General features: G+C 28.0%; 1 protein-coding gene across 3 annotated transcripts in view; it reads left to right on the forward strand.

The window, feature by feature from the left end:
• The window catches only part of LOC129981225 (neural cell adhesion molecule 2-like), a 1,216,049-nt gene that overhangs the window by 483,407 nt on the left and 708,460 nt on the right, over window positions 1-24,182 (forward strand). For all 3 annotated transcript variants that reach the window (XM_056091976.1, XM_056091978.1, XM_056091979.1), the window contains exon 2: window positions 14,712-14,771. In XM_056091976.1, coding sequence (XP_055947951.1) covers window positions 14,712-14,771 — 60 coding nt within the window. The remainder of the gene's footprint in view (window positions 1-14,711; window positions 14,772-24,182) is intronic.

Raw genomic sequence — 24,182 nt, forward strand, 5'->3', positions numbered from 1 at the left:
TGGAGAGATAGTGTCTTTATGCACTGACATTTTGTGTGTGTTTTTTATAAATAATTTTTAAGGAACAGCTTTGGGAGGAGGTTCTCCAGTCTGTTGATTATTTGAGATAATTACACCAGAGTCGTTCGTTTTCTCCGGGGGACAATAACCAGGGCCTTTGTCCTGGGTAAGAAATTAAAATTAGCTAATTATCTGTTGAATTTGCTTATTGCCAAGAGAATCTTTTCTAAAAGGTTTAAGTTTAATACAGGTTTCAAATTACCTCCAGCACAATTTGAAGCCCCTATAGAACAAGCGGTTTTATTTTTGTTTGTTAAACTTAGCGCTTCAAACTGTTGCACCTACTTGTTTTTAAATTAAGCAAATATTATACACCTTGTTAGGGTAAGTAAACAAAAGTAATTAAATTAGATTCCACTAAAGAAATAAGTAATATTTATCTCTAAAACAATTTAGTAAGAGATTGGTTCTTCCTGAATGGCAATTCCTCTGTGGACCTCTTTTATTTGTCCCAAAATAAATGACTTTTATATTGCAGAAGAATAAACAATAAATATAATTATTTGAGAGTATCTTTACAACTCTTAAAACACCGTCTTATTTTATTTGACTCCTGCTGCAGTTCTTTAAGAATATTTAGATATATCTATGTTGATGATAGATAGTTCTGTCGGAGAAATTCCAAATGAATGAAATATGAAACTTCTCTATTTCTGAGGCTTCTTTTATATATTATTTATGATCCCACCCTGGGGAGCACTTCGTAATTAATGATACGAATTTTCTGGCATGGTGACTGGTTCTCGCCACCCTGATGGGTCCAGAAAAAGGTGAGGATCTGGCTCCTCCCATCGATGACGGGGCGCACTTCCTTCGAGAAGTGTTGTACCGTGGATGGCGATGGCCCTTAGAACCCAACCACAGTTCTCGCCAGAGTTCAGATTTTTCCGTGTGCATTCTGATGGGGCAGGTAGTCAGTTTAAGATTATATATTACATATAAGATGCACATGATTAACTTAAATTATTCAGAGCCACAAGTATTTTTAAGTATACTTCTGAAATTTTTGAAACTTCGCTAGCTATTTAATAAAGAAATGGGACAGATGTTTAGAAGAAAGTGAACATTTTAATTACAAGAATGTTCATCAAGATGCAATCCTTTATTGCAACAATTTGGCAAAATTGTACTCTCTCATAGATTTATGAAGACAAATTGTGACCTATATGCAGGGCACTAATTTCAAGAATTCTCTTGAATAATTATATTTTGAAGAACTTTCGACATCTCAATACTGCAAGTTTTATAAACACGAGTAGCAAAATTTTGGAATAGTTTCAGCTATATCTAAAAATATCCTTATGTTCTATCAAAGCATTGAATTATCAGCAAGAAAAAAGACCTAAGAGTGTAAAGCATTCCGAAAGACAAAAATCTCAGAACTTAAATTTGTGCATTTTACATGCCGATCACAAAGTAAATGGCGACTATCTGTATATTCTTCATTAATCGTTTATAGGGCATAACTCTGAGGCATTGAAAAATAAAATGGTTTGGGGTTATATCGTGCTAAAACTGATGTTGTATGTACTAAAACATCAAAAGTTCGCTGATTCTCCGTTTAATTTAAGAAATAAGGGAGGATAAATATATTTACCTGAGATCGTTCAGGAGAAATTGAAAGTTGTAATCGTACTTACCATTGAGCGTTAAAAGTAAAACTATCATCGAATATTTACTGTTGAATATAATTATCATTTAATTTTAAGTAATTTAAAACAACTTTATTCATTTTTTAGTTAGAAATCATGGAATTCTAATTCAAAATCAATAATATCTTGCATTAAAGTTTGAAGTTCAATTTGCATTTGATAGAACAGTTAGGCGGATCGTTATATTGCATAAAAATAAAATTGGTGCAATCTGCTTCAATTTTATTAATAACATCTTAACACTGTTTTGATGTTATTAATAAAACATCAGATCATATGATTAATTTTTTTGAATCATTATGATATTTCAAAAAAATTGAAATATCATAAACTACATCATTAAAATAATCAAAATATTAAAAATTATGTCAAAATATGCATAAAATTAGTTACATGAAGATTCCAAATTTTAAGAAACTCGAATTGCGAAAACAGTTTTTGTTTGTTTTAAAAAATGAATGTTAAATTTAAATTAAATAAATTCAATAACAAATACTGCTAATTAAATACAGGAATATCTTAAACATAAGGAACACATCATAGTGGTGTTTCATTTCTGAAAATTGCTTGGGAGTTAAAATTTAATGACAAAAACTGGAACTTTATGTAGTGACGAAAACCCTCCCATCGTGAACGGAAGTGGTAAGTGTACCTCACACTTTTGAATTTAAATGATATTTAACTAAGGACTTAATGTATTTCTGAGCTGTTAAGCTAGCTCAATTGAATATTAAGCATCTGATTACCCTATTTATCATTTTAAAGTACTTTTTTGAGTCCTCATAAAAAAAAATTTGCAAGTGATAAGCATATATATAAGAGGACTATAAAAGGTTAAAAAGCCTTCTAAGCAGTTTTTTGAATCAAGTGAAAATAAGCAAGAGAGCTTCGTCCTGCATGGAAATGGTCTTAAAAAGCGTTCACATGGTTACAAGGACATGATTGTATTATTTCCTGGTTAATGATATATAATATTTTCTAGCCATGGAACATATCACTGAACATTTAGGAATTAATTATTAAAATAGAAACGATCTCAGCATAAACGCTGCAGTGAGTACACAACATACTCTAATCCTCTGCGACAACAATAAAACTTGAAGAAACGAACGAAGATTCACCTCTTCTCAGATCTAGATGATTACGCCATCCTGATGGAAACTACTTTATCAGTCCAAGTAAAAAATTCCATTTCAAATGTTAAAAGTCCACCAGAGTCGAATGATACACATTACACAACATGTGTTAGTTGAAATCATGTTAATAATATCGCAACATTTTTTGAAGAAATTAAATGAGCAGTAGAATTTAATTAATTTGAAGCCAACGGAGTTTAGACATAGCACTCTTCTATTATTAACACAACTTATTTAATGGCCTCTACAGACTTTTCTTAGATTTATACCCGAAATTCGATTTCCTTCAGTTTTCTTTTAGGTAGATTTCTACAGGAAGACTACTCATTGCGATGGTTCTCATAACACGACATCGGACACATTTCTTTAGTTCTTCACCAATCATGATCCCTAAAGCCCAAAACTACGCTTCGGGCAAAGGTTTACATATATAATATGCTTTTAACGCTTCATAGACCAATAGGCAGTCAGTGGGTGGATATATGATGGAGGTTGAAACTTACATTTCGATATGACTTTCTTATTATTGAAGATAGCTAAACAAATCCAGTTAATCAAATTGGCGCCTCATTAAGATGAATAAGTTTTGCATTTAAAGTTCTTTTATAGCATCAATACCTTAGAAGCTTGGGATTAAAAATTGACTTTAAGCTCCATTTTGACTGCTTTCCTCTTAAGTTTTTGTTTAAGGATTGAAGGGAATTTGGGAATAGTAACTTATTTGTAAAGGAATCTAAATTATCCTTGCTTTTTTATAATTAATTTTCAAAATCCGTTTTTTTTATTGCTTTCCTGAAATTTTTCGTGAAGCTTGAAACCTCTCCAAAGCTGCTTTTGTTGCGGATTTCCGCTCCGATAATTTAAAAACAAAATCAGTAAGGCACTATCTTGTAAACATTTGTGAAGTAAGACAGGAAATAAAAAAAAAATCATTCCGAATTCTATTTATTATATATATATATATATATATATATATATATATATATATATATATATATAATATTATTCACGAGCAGCATATTTATGAAAATGTATGTGTGCAATAGTTCTATCATAAACTGCCATCTAGTGGCAACTTTCGTAACTTTTTTACATTAGTGTATTTTTTTTTCAGTTAAAAAAAGTTACATTTCATAGAATTGAAATCAATATTTGAGGATGCATATATACTAAGCTCTGAATATGTCTACGTCGATTACGTATATACAGTATATTTGATAAATTATTTCCAGCAGAAAGAGAGACATTATAAAAAAAAGTCTTTTAACAAACTATAGAATTCTATAGAGGATTCATCTCTGTCTTCAAAATAATAGCGCTTATGGACTTATGAATTTTACATATTCCCTGTTTGTAGAAATCTTAGTAAAAAGAATTTCACTGAAAGCGTCCCTGTTTACTTAGATGAACTTTTGAAGAGAATGAAATATAAATAACAACATGCGATAAATAACATAGCATAATAACATGCGATTCTAAAAATATCTTCTTTTTAACTTCTTAGGCTTGCTAGTCAAAAATTCCAGGGAAGTATAGTAAATTTCAAAATTTACAAGCATCATGATTAAATACTATATCAATATGAAAAATATTTTCTTAGGCTCTTTTATGATTTTAATAAAAAAAAAGAGAGATACAGAGAGAAAAGAAAGCAAGAAAACACATAGTGAATTAAAAAAAAATTATGCTATCTGTAGGAAGGTGTGTGTGTGTGTGTGTGTGTGTGTGTGTGTGTGTGTGTGTGTGTGTGTGTGTGTGTGTTACAAAATTTTCCATCGCCATTTCGTCTAAAGAATTTTCCACATTTAGATATAAGGCTTATGAATAATTTTTTTTCTAAATTTTGAAAGCATTACGTCACTAAAGAAATCTTTATTTTCAAAATTGTATTTTGGCAATGTGTTAGTAATAAAACTTTTCTTAACATTGAATTCAGACGACATGGCATTACAAATTCTAGTAATCTTTTATTAGGTATCTAATTTAAACTTCAATAAATCTAGTTTTCAGGAGAAAAATAATTGAAACTGTATAGATCCCCAAAGAATGAATAAAAGTTTATATTCTTGTGATATGTGAGGAGATGGTCGTACGAAAAAGGTTTAATGCTTATCATCTACTATTTAAATTCAAGTTCAAAGGTATTTAGTTGTGACATCATATTACATTTTCTTCTGCATGAAGGGATGCACATTTCTGATGATACCGCATGTCACGTGAACATGAAGTGATCCACCTATATATCTTCGAATAGCCATGTGAGAGAGTCTAGTTATAAAATGGCGAACTGTAAGATAAAATTAAAGCGAAGGAAATTAAATTATAAATACATATGTATATAATATGATATTTTAAATTCTAACTTAAATCTTAATTAACTTCCAAATTTTTCTAGTAATTTAGCCCATAAAACTTCATTCTAAAATGGTCTCTTATTTCTTGATCCTATTTTCATTTTTTTTATTTAATTAATTATACACGCGCTCGATGAAACTGCACAATTCAGCATTTTCTCAGTGAAGGGATTATATTCCTTAATGCTTACACATTCTTTTTACCTAAATTTCCCTTTCCTAAGATTTCTCGTGTCAAAGAAATCCCTATCAAAATCTCATAGTAAACCACTGAAGGAAAAATGTTTGGTCACTTCTGATCTTGTGTAAAAATGTAGACTGCCTTCCGGGATGGATTAAATCGAAGTTTAAAAGTTTCAAAAAAATTCTTCTTCTCAGACGCGCATCTGCTGCAATATGTTTACGTATATATAATGCTAGTTGATTTCAGCGACTAGTTTTCACACGGAAAATGATTACTAAACATTTCAATTAATTAATTTATGTAACTTATTCTTAACAAGTTCATTGCAAAATATTTTTAAATTTCAAATTTTGATATATATACAACTTTTAATCCTTTAGGAGCTTCACACTGCTTGCTCATTTCATCCTGTTACCGCTTCTCAAATGTTTCGATAATATTATAATATATGCAATTATACTATAAGAAAGGAAAGTAGAATTTCAAAATGACCACATGTTGAAACCTTATCCATTGTTACTTGGTTCTGAATTTAAACCGTAATTATAGGTACAAAAAGATTTAAAAATAAAATAATTGCATGTCTTATACTGAAGCCTACTCAGCATAGAAAAACAGGAGAAATTAACTGTTTTTCTATGCTGAGTTTAAAAAAAATTAACTGACTGAATTAACAGCAATTATGAATACAATCTGAGTTTCGCCTCAGTATTACAAAATACTCTTACATTTTTTGAAAGAAATTAATTGTGAGTAGGAAAAAAATAGCGCTAAAAACTGGTAAATTTGAAATGATATATTATTTTAAAGTGATGTAAAAATAATTTTTGCCATAATAATTATTAAAAATAATTGTAATACGGTTAAAAGTGATGGTTTAAAAACACTAATGTTTTTCTTCAGCTAATTAGAATTCTAATTAAAATATTTAAAAATCATTCTGAGTTGCTTATTTCCCACTTCTAAAATATATATGCTTGACGTTTTATAGCTCTAAGTTAAATAGTAAATATATATGGTAAATATTTTTTAAAAATAAAAATGGATATCTTACTATATTAAATTCAAGATACTTTACTGTTGCATGAAATATATTACTCCACATATTTAAAATCTAGATGTTTGCTAACATTGAGTTATAGAATGTGATGTCATATTCCTTTAACCTTAGACAATATTTCTGCAATTAATTTTAAATGCAACATGTAAATATAAAATGATTTTATAGTTGAAATTTTGAATAGTCAGATGTGAAGATTTAGTTTTAAAATGACATTTTTGTATCTCGAACGTTATTTTACATTAATGTATTTATTGTAGATATTTTTCTGGAATGTATTGATATTCTTTAAAGAATATCCCTATTTCAGTTGAAGTGTGCCCTCTCTAAGGCTGATAAAATCACCTTCGGCAAATCTGTAAAATGTAAATCTTTGCTCCCAGCTTTTCATTGTACCACGAGCGGTACATAAACATCAATATAATCTTAAAATCCAGACTGATTTCTGAATGATATACGGCACGGGATCGCTTTATTTATTCCAAACGGTCTCAAAGCGAATTGGAAGGAAATAAGAGCTCGAAAGTTTCGGAAATATTTAAAGGTAATAGCTCCTGGAAAAGATATATTTGTTCGGGGCATATGCCAATAAATCACAGAAGCTATTCCTTTCGCTGGGAAACAAATTTATACCATTATAAGCAAAATAAAAAGAAAAGGCAAAAAAAGCATATAACAGCCCTAACTTACACCTTTACCTTCACATTATACTTTAAAAACACCAATGTCATCATAAATCAGTAAAATTTAGTGCTTTTTTTTCCTTTTTAGTTTTCTAGTATATGGGCCTTTACAGTTTATTGGAGACCTGAATTTATGCCCCCATGTTCCGTTTACATGGATTTATCACTTTCAGGTAATTTTTACGCCTGCGAGCAAAGAATTGCCCTCGAAAATTCAGGGGACTTTGGTTTAATATCAAAAAGCTCGGACGAAAATGCATCCACTTTTCACAGCAGAGAGGGGGGAGGGGATGAAATGGAGGGTCGTGAGATAGGGTACCCATAAATGTCATTCATAACACAGCTTTGCAGCGCAGCGGGTTTTCTGAGTTATTTGTCTTGCGAACTCACCGCCTTTTATGAAATCCATAAATTCCTTCTTTGGTGCCTGCTGTGCCTGGACGGGCTTTGGGAAGTTGCTTTTGTTGTTCGGCGATCCTCTCTTGATAGGAGGTATCAGATTTGAATCAAGTCACCCGACTCGCTGTTTGATATCAATGAAACTGATATTGCTCGCCATTTTTTTTTCTTCTTGTTTTGGGAGGTAGAGCTTTATTTCCGGAAAAAAAAAAGAGATCGAAAGTTTTAGAGACACGAAAGACTGGAAACAGGTTTCATAGACGGAAAAATTCCTTCTGATTGTTGAATGTCGTTTCGATTTTTTTTCTTTTTATTTGAAGAAACAATCCGATATATGGAAAAGGTATAAGCAAAATGAAATCAATACGCAATGGTTCATAACCAAAAAGCAATGAAGATCGTTAGAACGTATTTAGAGGTCAGTAAGGAGTCGTGATGAAAATTCCAAGGATAATTTCACTATGAATTGAATGAAGGAATTATATGTCATTTCATAGCATTATTGCATCCAAATTTTCCTATTTCAGTATGAGTACATTTCCATTTATTCTGTCACTACTTCCGCTATTTTCATTTTTATTTCCAGTTATCAAGAAGGGTTCACCTTAGAATTCATTTCCAACTCTTTAAATTAAATTATTGATTCAGTGAATCATTTTAATTGTATTATCCAACAAACTACATATTTTTTTCATCTTAATTTATTTCACGTTTGTTAAATGAAATTTCGCACTTTATTTTTCAATGACTTTCTGATTATCTAGAGATTGTAAATTTTGTACAATCCTTTTGTGTTTTCCTGATGACAATATTCTGTTCTAAAGTGTTGAAAAGTTAATTATCTGTTGTATGTTTAAATTTTGATTCCGAATAAGTAATACCATATGATATTGAATTTAAGAAAATATTAATAAAAATGCACTCACTATTTGTAATCATGAGTTACAAACTACAGACCTCCAAAAGAGGAAAACAGTTAAACAATGAATTCTTTTTTCTTTCGAAACACAAAAATTGATTATCTATGTGCTGTATACTTAATATAAGTTAAATGCGATCGAACATTATGGCATCGATACAAAGGGATATCATCCCCTTCAGAGGATAAAAAACAAAAAGACAATATCAATTAGTATCTTTAAAAACATTTTGATTTGCAAGAAATCAATCAAGCTTTCTTAAGTCAAAGGAGACAAAACTAAATTATAATTCTAAGAATCGCAAATATTTCTTTTTTTATTTTTTGCAAAACATTTATTTTTTTAGTAATCATCAACATTTAATCTTAGCTCAATTAATCAGATATGTTTTATTTTCTAATGATACTAGGTAGGGACTAATTTGAGAAATTCAACTCATGGATTTTAACCGTGTTCAGATAAAGAAAAAAAAAAGAACAATTAATACGGGCTTAAATGCTTTCATCCTACTAGAAAGCAAATTCAAAAAGCAATTCTAAAATACATTTATGCCATGTACTCGTTTATTTATTTATTTATTTTTTTTTGGCGGAACAGAATTTGGAAATTGAAATTCTCCAAATGATAAGTTACTACCAGTTACCTATCTTTCTTTTTATTTATGACATATTTTAATAGATTATGACATAAATATTATATTTTCTAATTTTCAAATACAATGAATCTTGTATTTGAAATTCTCTGCATTTAAAATTACTTTTTTTAAAGTTGCACGTATTATGAAACGATTCAGCATTGTCTTAGTTTTAAGTGGAAAACAAAAATTTCATTTTTTTTCGAAAAATGGTACGTATTGGATAATTATGTTAAAAGAATATTTATTAGTAAAATATTTTTTATGTCCAAGCAAAATTAAACAAATGATGATGATTATGATTTTACTGGTTTTAGTAACATTAAAAACTTACTTTAGTATTCTTTTTATTTTTAGTTCGGTATTGAATAACGTGATAAATGTTTCTTTAAATAGCCATATTTAAGTAATAGTATCTAAAACATAAGTTGTAAGAATATTTCGAAATGAACTGTATTGAAAATTATTCTGTCTTCGAAATTTTTTCGCACACACTCCAATAAAAATATTCACCACCTCTTCCCTCCTACACACGGCCTAACATTTTGTACCTTGGTTAAGACTGTGAATTCCTTATATGGCATTAATTACCAATGGTTTAAAATATAGATCTTTGAAGTGAGCGTAACACTTTTATTGAATATGTTGTGCACATAAATATTTTCACATAAATTTTCACGGCCTGACTGAAACTACAGTTAAAATCACTTCACGTACCGAATTTCTTAGATTTATTCATTATATTTATGTATTACTGTGTTTATATGCATGCAAAAATATTGACAGATTGAAGGTCAAATCTTTAATGGATTTAGTTCAAAATTTAATAAGAGTAGAAAGACTACATCTGGGTACTAAATTTTATATATCTAGCTTTTTACATTCTATCATTCAAGGCTGTTTCGACCATTCATACATATAGACTTCCTGTGAATGGATTTCATTCAACATTTAATAGAAATGTTCAAATTTTGATCTTTATATCTTTAATATACCATATAGTAAATCTTATTTGTCAAGATAAAAAAGTATTTGCATCGTTATGGTCATAGGTAGACATAAAGTCAAAAATGCGTTTTTCGAACTCGGATTCTGAAATGTGGCATTTCATCTAAAGATATTAAAATTTCAAAGTTCACATTTTTTGAAAATTATAATATTTTTTTCTAAACTTCAAACACGAGAAAGTAAAAATGAAACTGGAATATTTTTATTAGTGAATATATTTAAAAACCCAGGCCCTAAAACTAAATATAGAAAATAAAAGAAAACAACTATGATTACAAAGCACTTAATTATGCTTCTAATTTTTGAAACATTTTGAAATTAGCATATAATCGTAAAAAGATATTAAGATTATAAATTTTCTTATAAACTAGCAAATACAAAGGAATCTTAAAAAGCTACTGGCATCATATGTAATTGAAATTGTGATGCTTAATTAATGTCTCTTCAATAATCGAAAACTTAAAATTGTTTCAAATGCTTATATCTTTGGCATATTAGATTAATCCATCTAACATTTGCAACATAAAAAAACAGAATCGAAGCTGTTCCCACTTTGATTTAGCTGTGTTTGATTCCTTTATTCTGATGAAATACCTTTAAATCAATGCTCAACATGACCGCTATTTCCATTAACTTAAATTAAATTCTCAACTTTGATTGCCAAAACCCACTAGCTCACGTATTTATACAGAATTCGTTAGATATTTTCCATGTGATTATACATGTCTTGGATTTTTCAATAATTATCCACTTAATTTACGCCACTTTATAATTTGAACAAGACTTTCAAGTATTCTCTTCACTTAGGAAATAGATTTTGTTAGAAAAACAAATGCGATCATATTATGGACTTCAAGCGTAATATTCAAAGTCCCTTGCTATTGCTTTAATTTATAACTAATTTAATTTCATGAAAGCGGCTTTTACAAATGGGATTTTAAAACTTATTTAATACTATTTTTTTTAGTCGGATTAAAATCGGAGTCGTTTGGCATAGTATATTCCTAAGAAGCAATTCTTTTTTCATTGTTGTGGACATCATCGTTTTGTGGATAAACATCAAATTTTCCTCCATCACAAAACATTATTTTTACTTTTTCATACAAGCAGTAAAAAAAAGTATAGTAATCAGAAAAAAATTCCAACTTGATATTTTGACGAATCTTCACCTCCTTGAGTTCGAATAACATAATTTTGGAAAATGTTCATCTTTTTGTTTGTCTGTGACAAAGATAACGCAAAAAAAGCTTTAAGCAACACGATTGAAATTTGGTATGGGGTCTTCACACCAAATTTGCAGATTTCTATTAAATTTTGAGGGAATCTGTTCAGAGGAAGTCCCGTCAGGCCAGCTGTTCGAATAGATTAACACGATAATTACAAAACCGAGGGAGTTTGATGGAAAAAATTCGATTCACAGATTTAACATTCATAAGGTAGACATTTATCAAATTTGGAGCCAAATCCCACAAAGGATTGACCATCTGATGGTTTGTACTTTTAGAAATATGTTAGCGAAATAATTCAAAAACGTAGTGACTTAGATATATCAATTTTGGTATGGGATTTTGTGACTACAAGTGTATACGGTAAAAATGCGTTTAAAGCACAAATTCTATTTTTGCATTTGATCTATAAGCGCATGCCGGGATTAATCGCCAAATAACTTGCCAAGGATGGGGCGATAAATTCTGTAAAAATGTTAAACTCACGCCAAAAGTTAATATTTCGCAACTTTTGTACGCAAATGCTGTGTAAAGCATTCTCTGGTATGAAAACTTTATTAGAGAGTATGCCCGAAATTTTTGAGGAACCGCTCTCTCTATTTATTTATTTATTAATTTTTTTTTTTTTTTTTTTTTACTTATGAAAACAGTCAGTATCTTCAATAATTTTAGAAAGCATAAATCTCTTAAATATTTTTATTTAAATAATAAATGTTTTAATTTATTGTTAATAAATAATTTTATGAATTATTTTCTTTCATAGGTAATAAATTTAAAATAAGATTTTTTATTCCATCCTTCTTACACATTCCATACGTTTTATATGAAATCTAGAGCATGCTCAAAAAAATATGTGCAACTAAAATTTTTTTGCAAAAATGCAATCATTTAATAGCAATACATAAATGTTATCCCTTTATTAAAAATGGAGGCTTTTTCATTTTGTATTCAAAATGCAAATTCTTCTGAGTATATTCCATGCTTTCTGGAAGCCACGACTCCTCGGCTCAGTTCTTTTTTCGTTTTTGGAATAGCTGTGTGCTCCTTTTGCAGCCTTTTATATTTTTGCTTGCCATAAAACACAAAATTTTTGGAAAATAGAGCGTGCCACGGAAAAAAAAGCCCAGAAAAACTAGATGTTTGAAACGTAAATTTTAGACGCTACGTTCACCAAACACTTCTTCAAAAATAACTGCTTTCAGCTGTATAACTCTTTCAATGTCTAACAGTCTCGGAACTGATATTTGTTGCATTAAATTTATTCAAAGAGATTATATATTTATAAATGTTTTTATCTTGAAAGATATATATTTGAAGGATTTTAGCAGTACTAACTTATTCATATAAAATACACTAGAAACGGAAGGGATTTCTACCGATTTATTAAAAATATAACAAAAATGTTTGTCTCACATGTTGAAAAAATTTAGTCTAGACTTAAATAGACTTAATAATGTTAGGCATTCTGTAGAGTAATACATTTTGCTTGAAGAAAACAGAAAAAATTATTCCAGAAAAGTTTAAAATAAAAATAATAAATACAACGTTAAATATCATGTACTTTTTTCGTTTATTAAAACAAACCAAAAAAATTGAGAGAGAAATGTAATAAAGTGGATTTACTTGTTGCAACATAGAAGACTGGAAAAGAAATGTATCTTTCTGCCAGCCATTTACAGGACATACCTCATTTCTTCCTTGTAACTAATAAGGCATAAAAAAAGTTTTTCTGTAGAATTTTTTTTTTTTTTTTTTTTTTTTTTTTGTCAGGCTTCAATTTAAATTTCTGTCATATCACTTCAAAATTATTGTTCAACATAAAACTCCTTACTGATGCACATATTGTAATATTTATTCAAATTCACCAGTTTAATTTAGTCTTGAACAGTTGCAAATTTTCAAATGCATATATAAATACTGAAGTAGTCCATTTCCCTCTTTTGATTTTTTTTTAAATTTATCATTTGTTATAACGAAACGTCAATTTTATATTTAAAAAAAAAACTATTTTTGTTTTCTACAGCATATTACGTCTTTCATATATATTCGTTTCAACATTATTTTTATCTCTTTTGTGACAACAAATTTCAGTGGTTTTAATAATATCTGACAAATTTGTAATTACAAATTATTATTTTATTCTCGCTTGCTGTAAATTTAATGGTGCCGATTTCATGCATTAATTACATAAAGCGATGTTTTTGAAGTTATTCTTACAATGATTAAAGCAGTGCAAAAATATCTTTTATGCATGAGTAAATTATGTGGCAGATACTAAATATTTTTTACTGCATTTTCCAGTGATTTGATATATATTACTTTCTTGAAATAATCATAATATTTAGATTACATATAGATTTTATAATTTACATAAGTCTCGATAAAGTTTTCCATTCATTGATATTTGTAAATTCAGGATTTTTCTTAATATTCTGTGTAACAGCTTCTTTCGCATTCACTTTTATAATGATCTAAATTAAGCTTATTCTTACTTTCTTACTATCTCGTTATATCTTTAATTTGCTTTCTTATATTTATTTCTTAGAGAATTTGAATAGGTCTGCGGTAGCCTAGGGGAGGGTCTGAGGTTCGAGGTCCAATTCCACCCAAGAACAGTCGTGTAAGCGGGTCTGGTGCACGCTAAATCCGCCGGAGCCAAACGTCCTCCCACTGGTGTGGTGTGAAAATTTGGAGAGGGGGTTCCCAGCTCAGGTGTCCTTCTCGTCATCTGACCACTGTTCAGAATTCGGAGGACCGTCCAAAAAATAGCTCTAATGTTGCTTTAAAAAAACAAGTCGTTATTACAACTAAACAAAATTAAAACTAGAGAATTTGAATGATACCTGCATATTTCCAAATATTTTGGAATCATAATTTTATATGATTATATGATATTAGATTGCTGCATAGTATTTGTTTTTATAAAAATTTTGTATTTAATCAAATGTTGACGAAAGTAAAATACATGTGGAAATTTTTTTCACATTAATATTATTTATATTTTATATGCGTGCTAGATAATTTTTTAAGCATTTGGATTTGGTTATACTTATGTCTATATAATATTAACACTTCATTTATAACTTTTGCGACGTATAAATGAAGGCGAAAAACTATCCAGTAATTAAGAAAAAAATAAATGTACTTATTTATCGCCAATTCATTCTTTTATCTTATGGAAGAATTACGAAATCTAAATAGTGGTAGTTTTATGAATGCTGACATATAATCACTACCGAATATTTATTTTCATTGAACCAGAATATAGTTCACATTCCACTTTTGGAAAATGAACCCATCTCATTCCGTGGATGAGCATATAAGACACGTCTTCACATGCTTAACATCTTATCAAATATAGAAATGTAATGTCTTCTATTCTCTCTCTGTTCCAGGGGACAAAGCCGTTGTGACGTCCACCATCAGTGAAGTGGCAATGCGGCAGATCCCATTGGGTAAGTGAATAATTCCTTTATGACTTATTATCCAATCACACGCGTGCGTGCCTCCTGGCTATAACGCGTCTTTGAGCCTTGGCTAGGAAGTCGCTGGATTCTGCTGAATAGAATATTTGCTCCGTTCCGGGGAACAGAGATGTGTCAGATAAGTACCTCATGGCCCATCTGGAGCCTATAGATAGAGAGTTTGACACGCAAACAGTGCGACTGATGTTCAGGTTCAACGGTAATTGGGATTACTCTTGTTAAGACTCAAGATTGACTCAACCGTCCTTAATGTGAGGGAGTAATTTCAATGCGTCTCTACCTGCATTTACTCCCCGTCGATTTGTTGATGGTCTTCTGAAGAGAGCTAAGTTGTGGACATACACTCCATTCTCGTAATCTTCTGTTGCTTTGCATTGAGACTGTATAATTTGATTTTCAGTCTCAGTAGTTGCCATGGATAAGCAGTATTTAATATTCTCTTTGGCTATTTCAATAGTAAATTATCTGAAGTCTTATGCTGTCAATAGCCGCTGTATATCTTACGTACTGATTTTCCATTATAATTAGTACTCATTTTACAATTTGAATTTACAACTTTTGTAGAATTGGAGTTTTTTTAGAATGTATTTGAGGTATATTTTATTTTCTATTTTTTCGTGTGTCGCGATTTAATATGAAAAAGAAAGTTACAAGTGATTTTATTGTTTAATCACTTGATAAGGCTCAAATAAACCTGAGTGTTCATAAAAAAATAATATATTTTCAATTATATTCTGCATATTGAACTTACCTTATTAATTATATGTATTTTTGAAATTCAATTTTAAAATTTAGCAAAGCATCTGAATGGCATTTAATGATATGTTTAAAGGACTTTTGTGAAATAAATGAAGAATGATAGATATGAATTTTTTTCATTTACCAATTTATACTTATTCGGTTTGGAAAAATAAATTCAAGAATGTTTATTTTTTTTTCAGAAAGAAAAAAACATAGCCGTTTTAAAGAAAGTTCATTTTTAAAGTTTTGTAGTATTAATTATTTGATTACTGCATAATTTAAATGATGCAGCAATTTTATTCATTGATTTTTAATGAACATCCTGAAAGGTTAATATCACCGCATGTGTGTTCTGGAAATTTTTTTCCTTCATTTTAGAGCAAAAAATCAAACATGTTAGAAACGCCTACATGATAGAAGATAAAAAAAAATATTTACAGTCTTAAGAATATCCAAACTAAAATATTCAGTTTTCAGTACTAGATATACATAAAGGTCGAAGTTGAAGGCTTCTTTCTTTCTTTTTATGATAAAAATCCCTTTTTTAAAAAATTTTGTCAAAGCAGATTGATTATAATTATAAAAAAAAACATCCGATCATGAATATATTTGTATTCTTTTACTTAGTTAAATTAAAGTTTACTTGGATTAAGTTAAAGGTTATATTAAATAAACAGAAAATAAAATACAAACTTATTTATATGAAATATCTTTCTATCATTTATATGAAATCTCTTTCTATCATTTAAATGAAAAGTTTCATTTGAAGTTTTTGTTAATCTTGTGCTATCTTATTACTGAAAAATTAAATTGCTGATTTTTTCAGATTGTAGATGATATATTATTCTGAATTTCACATTATTACAATTTCTTGCTTTCTCTTTCATTTAATACGTTTTTATGATTTAGAATAAAATAAATTAACAGAAAGTTTTAGTCAAGTTAAGTAAAATATCATGGTCGCAATAAAAATAGTTTTGAATCTGTATTTAAGATGGTAGAAATTTATACGGATTCATAGAAGATGAATTGATATGATAATGTTAGAATATTTTTGACACTTTGAAAATGATGCGCTTAACACCACGCCACACCTCCGTTTCTAGAGCTTATACTGCCCCTTTCTAGATTGATATAGATATATATGTAGATGTATTTTATTAAAAAAACATTCAATAGGGTAGATACAAAAAATGACAAATACATACAATATAACATGAAATGATAAAAACTAGAAGGAAAAACATCTTGAGTACAATAAAACCGGAAAAATGAACATGATAATGTACAGTAAGTGAAAATATAAAGGAATTATAAAAATTAGTTATTTGAGGGAGGGTTAAAGAATAAATAATGAATAAAATTTGCGGTGTATTAAATGGCGCCCTAAAAATTGACAGGGTTAATCTAATTGAAAACTTTATAAAAATGGTTTTCTCCTTACAAACAAAGATTAAAAAACATTAATAAGGACTAAAACTTTGCTGGCGAAATGCTAGAACGGCAAAAGGCCTAGTTGAAACGTTTAGATCATATCAAAATCTCTTTATGTAGCATTTGTCTCTTATTTATTTATAAAGACAATTTACTTATTTATAAAAATAAGTACTATTTATACTTACTATCTGCAAAGATAAGTAAGTATAAATAGATTTATCTTTACTTAAAGATAAATCTATTTATCTTATACGTAAAGATAAAGAGATTTATCTTTACATATAAAAAATGTATCACTTAAAATCTTATAAAAAATGTATTTGAAATTAATTGGAATTTTTCATATCATCAAATTTAAGAAGAAATTGTATATTTGAATTTGATACGAATGTATATTTTTAAAAAAGTGAGCTTATGCTGCTCATGGACATATATTACTGTCCGTGTATATATTACTATAGTAATGATGCTTATTCAAAGTAACTTTTACTGGCATATGACGGATAATTCTAACCAAAGCTCTCATACTAAATCAAAGATTTATGTAAATAGCTACAAAAATTTCGTATCCCTAGAAAAAAAAACCCACAAGAATATATAAAAGAAAAAAATAACTAATTAATTCTAACCAAAACTCTCATACTAAATCAAAGATTTATGTAAATAGCTACAAAAATTTCGTATCCCTAGAAAAAAAAACTCCACAAGAATATATAAAAGAAAAAAAATAACTAATTAATTCTAACCAAAACTCTCATACTAAATCAAAGATTTATGTAAATAGCTACAAAAATTTCGTATCCCTAAAAGAAAAAACCCCACAAGAATATATAAAAGAAAAAAAATGACTAATTAATTCTAGCCAAAACTCTCATACTAAATCAAAGAATTATGTAAATGGCTACAAAAATTTCGTATCCCTAGAAAAAAAAACCCACAAGAATATATAAAAGAAAAAAAAATAACTAATTAATTCTAACCAAAACTCTCATACTAAATCAAAGATTTATGTAAATAGCTACAAAAATTTCGTATCCCTAGAAAAAAAAAACCCACAAGAATATATAAAAGAAAAAAAAAATAACTAATGACATTTATGATCTTCAGAGTTATAAAGAAAAGCTTGTTTTATTCGATTAGAATTATGTTATCATAGTTCACCTAGCTGTAACAACGAAAGATTTCAATTGACATGATGAGAAATTTTGTAACAAGACTAGACATCACATAAGAAGATATTTGCCACTTGGGTACAAAAATATTGAATCTGAAAAGATAATATGATTCCATAATTCAATTTTAACTTAGTTCTTAAATTCAGAATGAAGGAAAAAAAGCGTAAAGCAACGCTTAGTTGGATAGTGAATTAATTTCATTATCTCCTCATTCATTTAGTAAAATCATCACATTAACCACTTAACGGTTTTGACTAAATGGGTCCTTGGAAGTGGGACTTTCCTAATTTATTCTAACAGTGCTCGGAAAATATATTCACATGAAAGGATATGATGCAATCGAAGGAAAAAAACAACAGAAAATTCCAAACATTTTTATATGGTTTAAGCTCATTGATAAGTCTTTACTGTTATCAATTTTCGAAACATTCTGCCTGGAAATATTTATTCCGTAGAAGCTAGCTAGTATGAATGTTTTTACAGCATTCATAATCACATTAAAACTTTTAAATGAATAGTAAATTAAATCATTTTACAAATATTTGCAATTTACTTTTTTTTTTCGAAAAAAAAAACTGATTTATTTTTATTTCTTTCAATTTTGATTAAAATTTACAGAATTTCTGCGGTTTAATTTTTTTTATTGATATAATTCAATTGCCATTCGTAAATGAGAATTATAAGTATTATTTGAGCTTCAAATTATTTCATAAATGCTGATTTCATTTTAAAAAGATATGATTAAGTACATAAAATCAACATACAAGTTCATAAAAAATTTAGGTTTAGAAACTTGATGAAATCGTATGGTTGAACTTTATCTTGCAAACGTATTGAACACATTTATAAAATTATTTGTTTTTCTAATCATAATATATTTGTGATTTTCAATTGAAAAGTTTATATATTAAGAGGTATATTATTTCAGTGCTGAAATTATTAGAATTAATCTCTTTCCTTCGTTTCATTAATAAATAAATATGGAATAATTATCTATCCTTAAAAATATTTAGAACATAATTAAATCTTAAGATTTTTTGTTTTGTTTTCTTATTACATATGTTTTTATGAAGCAAAAGACAATGTATAACACTTTTTTATTATTAATCAAGAAAAAAAAATATTAATCTGAATAAAATCTGAAATAAGTTACTTTTATTTAAAAAAAATATTTAGAAAACAATTAGAGTTTTAGGAAAAAGTTTCATTTTTGCTTTCTTATGACATTTGTTTTTAAGAAGTAAAAAATAATCCATAATTTCGCTTCATTATCAATGAAGTCATGAAATTATAAAAATAAAATAAAAATTAAACAATAACTTAATTAAAAATCAGTCACTTTATTAATTAAAAAATATGTAAAATGAAGAATTCTGACACGAGCCAGGAATTTTTATCTTCTTTATCCATTAGTAAAAGTATGTTTTTGACGCAAATGTTAAATACATTTCTACTTTTAAAGAATTACGCGAAGTAAACAAATGAAGTTTTTAATTAATAAAATATCTTTCATTTTATGTGACAAGTTGAAATGAATTGCCTACATTGCATGACAAAAGTGGCAAAAATTTTACTAACACATTTTCATTTCTTTCTAAAAAAAACGAATCTTGGAGGGCAATTTTACGTTTCAATTTGAATAATGTCAGAATTGTATAACAAATTTTTAATGAAGCAAATGCTATTTCAATTACATATTTTTAATGAAGCAAATGCTATTTCAATTACATATTTTTAATGAAGCAAATGCTATTTCAATTACATATTTTTAAGGAAGCAAATGCTATTTCAATTACATATTTTTAATAAACAAGCATTATTTAATTAAATTCATATGCAGCAATTACAAAAATAGTTTTATTCTTCAATAATATAAAATAGTCTGTAATTTTAATTTTCGTAGAGAAACAATTTAGGGATATTGGTTAAGTATTGAAATTTTATTTAAATAAAACATTTGGCAACTGATATTTCAATACTTTTAAAGATACCTGATATATTAATTTAGGAGCAATGATTTATATTTCGTATTTTCCAATACTGTTTTCTTTAGTTGCATTAAAGAATTCTCTAAACAATACAACACTGCATCAACTTTGACCTTATTTTAATGCAGATGGGCGTATATGAAAAATTGATGAGACGGGAAAAAAATTCAGTGTTTGCAGATGTCAGTGGCTAAGACGCGATATGAGCAATAGCGATTTGAATTATATTTTGCAGTATTATATGTAAAGTGATATTTTAAAATATAATTTAAATCTTAATTTAGCCCACATTAACTTCATTCTAAAATGTTCTCTTATTTTCTTATCCCTTCCCCTAATTTTATTTAATTTGTTCTACACGCGCTCTATAAAACGGCTAGCTTTATAGAGCTCTATAAAACGGCTTTTATTCTCACCCTTCGATGCTCACAATATTCTTTTAAAATTACTTAAGTTTATCTTTCCTAAGACTACTTGTGTCAAATAAATACTTATGAAGGTAATGACTTCGGAAGCAAAAACCACCGAATGGAAAAAATTCACTCTCTTTGCATTTGTATCGCGATGTAAACGGACGTTAGTTTTATCATCGCTTCTAGGGCATAAAAAGGTTCCCACAGTAAAATAAACGAAGTGTAAAAATTTCAAAAGTTTCTTCTGTTCGGCCATGCAAATGCTAAAATAGGTTTAAACACGCATGCATGCACACACACACACACACACACACACATACGCACACGCACACGCACACACACACTATGGTCAATTTTGTAATATTTTGCGGAATTATCATATTTTTTTTCTATTTAAATGTTTTTTTTAAATAACTTTTCTCTCTTAGACTCTCGTGAATTCAAAAATTTTCTGATCTGATGTCTGCAGAGTGACTGAGAATATATCGCATGTCATGTTGCGTTTTATGAAATTGCAACAGGACATGTGATGAATTAATAAAAAATCCTTTGTATTAGTAGAAAATTTTTTACGCATAATTATTACCAAATTGTTACCAAAAATTCCAATAATTACTAATGTGAATTATTCCGTTATAAATGCTAAACTCGGAAAATGATAAAAGAAACAAGAAATTAGGTCTTAGAATATCAGTTCTCTGATAATCTTTCTTATATCTTTAAAGAAATCAAAAATAAAGCATAAAAATGTATCATTCTATTCTGAAATCTTTCTTCCACACAAAATGATAACTTTTCCTTGCATTTGATTTCCATTCTTTTTAAATAACAAAAGCAGTCAGCTTCAGAAGCGTAGATTTACAATAAACGTATCTTCATATTCTGAAATCTTTCTTCCACCAAAATATATTTTTCCTGCTACTTCGTTTGCAGTTTAGTTAGTAAACACGTCATAATAAACTACTTTGGAACTCTCCTCAGAGGAAACACATAAATTTCTTCGATTGGTTTACTTACTACATATTTTCTTGCAGAAAATATAACTTGCGCTATAAATAATAAACTATGAAGCATAGCGTTAGTCAGAGCGAAAACACTCCATTTACTATAGCTTGAAAATAAAGTTACCTCCAAATATATTTAATCTTAAATACATGCCAGTTAACGAGAATTACCAAAATGTAAATAAAATTTTACTCAGAAGCTAAAGTGATATTTAACGTTTTTATCGAAGTTAACGTTTTTCAACGTAAAGCGAGTAGCACGCTGATTTAATATAGTTACTCCAATTTGCAAGCATATCTCTTGAGAGGACTTCGTTTTTATCTCCTTTTAAGATCCCAGGTAAAAGACATATACATGAATAATAAATGAAACACTTACTTAATGAATAGGAATATTTAAGTAGCCTGCTTCTCTCATGTCAGAAATTAGCGAAGGCTTTCATAGGTTTGTAAATGAGATCATACATATGCATTACAACAGAATGAGGGATCCTTACAGATGGGAATTGCCTCATTGTTAAGAAATGTTACTGAAATGTACTTTTTCTTGTAAGGTATTGAAAAAGATTGGGTTTGAAATGTTTAAGAATGTTAGATTTTTCAATAATAGATTTAATATTGATTTTTGCTTTAAATGGAAATGCTAATGCAAAAAAACCTTCTCGTAAGAACTAAAAAAAACTTTTTTCCTTACTTCCTTGTTAGACTATATTAATGGGGTTTTTCTTAATTTTTCTTCTCTATTTGAGGAAAACAGCTTTTTTTTTGTATCTTGTAAAATATTTTAATATTTTTTCTCGCACTGAAAACTTATGTTTAATTTTCTTACTTTCTGAGGAGAAAAGTAACCTTTCTTTTCAATAATATTTCAGTGATGTATTTGAATTTTTTTCCATGTCACTTTTTATTATTAAATTTTAGAACACTTTTTTTACTTGTAAGATAATTTCGGTTTTATTCTTGACAACCATGAATTCATGTATGTATTCTTATAATTCTATAGACATTGGATTTACCCAAACTTAAACAGAAGTTTCTTATTGCATTATTAATGAATGTAACATTAGATACTTAAATTGGTTAAAAATTAATATTCATTATACGCAAATTAATTTACTAAAATTAAGAAAGATGGAAAAAATTAATTTATGTAAGAAATAACAAATCATAATTCAAATTTTAGTTAATCTATTAATGTTTTTTTTCAGGATATTAATGAAAAAAGTCAAATAAAATAAAACAATATATATTTTTATTAGTTTTTCAAAATATACACTGACCATCATATCAAGAAAAAAAATAGACTTAATCTCTAGATGGTACCAACTGTATTCATGAGAATTAGATACAAAAGTAAAAGATTTTAACGAAAGGTTTTTGATTTTTCCTTGTATTTGACTTAAGAGCAGTTGCCGCAGTTCTATATTTTTGGCATGGTAGAAAAACTCTAAAAAAAATTAAATGATTTTTTTTAATATTAAATGGATATATTGAAATGTTGATATGAAAATGATTACAATATAATATCTAAATATATATATAATATAATGAATTTTTTAATAAAAATGATTTAAAATTCCTAAAAACAAAATAACCCGAAATGAATTCTTATTTTTCTGTATTTGCGGCCTCGCAAACTGAAATTTCTCAATTTGTGTTTTGTTCTTACTTAGTTTTATTAACAGTATATTTATAGGTCTAAATACCAATTTCAAACTAAAAATATTTTAATATAGAAATTACTGTATTTCGATGTAAAACGAAAATTGTGCTCTTTTGAAAATGATAAGGGCAATAAATTAGCTTTCCCATAATGCATTTCCACATGAACGCCTGTAGACTCACTGATGTTACTTTGCTGCAATCAGCTGGAGGTTTATTTAAAAATTTCTTTTATTCGTTTCATAAATGTAACTCAATTGAATATTTTCATGAAAGATAAATGGCTAAACACCAGTGTAATGTTAAAAACAGTTATTGCCATCATTGAACTCAAACATCCTAACAAGAATGCTATTATTTTCAAGGTAGATTTAACACTGAATGTTACATTCAGCATTATTTTCTTTATTATTCAGTTGATTTCGTTCTTTATAAGTCATAATTTGGATTAGATTCACTGTTAATTTTAATCTATTTTGACAAGCGGTTTCCTTAATCACATATTATAGATTTAATATTATGTTTATTATATAATATGCTAATGGAAAGTAGATATTTGAGTAAATTATAAGATATTTCGATGATAGAATTTTATTAAAAATATTATTTTATACATTATTAGAAGGTATTTACACTAATATGCAGTGAGAAGTCATAGAAAGATTTTAATGCCAAGAGAAATTAAGATTCTATATATCAAACTATTATCCCACATTTTGCAGTTGGAAAGTTCTTGACAGGCATAATTAATTCTAATTTTCGGATAATTTTTATATGTTTCTTATTTTGATTGTTAAAAAATCATTCAAATGTTTTGCCCAATGTTGTTTAGAATTCTGCATCCAGGATAATTTTGCGACGATACCATAGCAATGTTGTTGGACATTTTGTGTTAATAGAATAATAAGAAGCAACAAATTTTGCAATATATATATATATATATATATATATATTGTTTCGA

Source organism: Argiope bruennichi, chromosome 8 (assembly GCF_947563725.1).
Source record: "Argiope bruennichi chromosome 8, qqArgBrue1.1, whole genome shotgun sequence".
Lineage (NCBI taxonomy): Eukaryota > Metazoa > Arthropoda > Arachnida > Araneae > Araneidae > Argiope > Argiope bruennichi.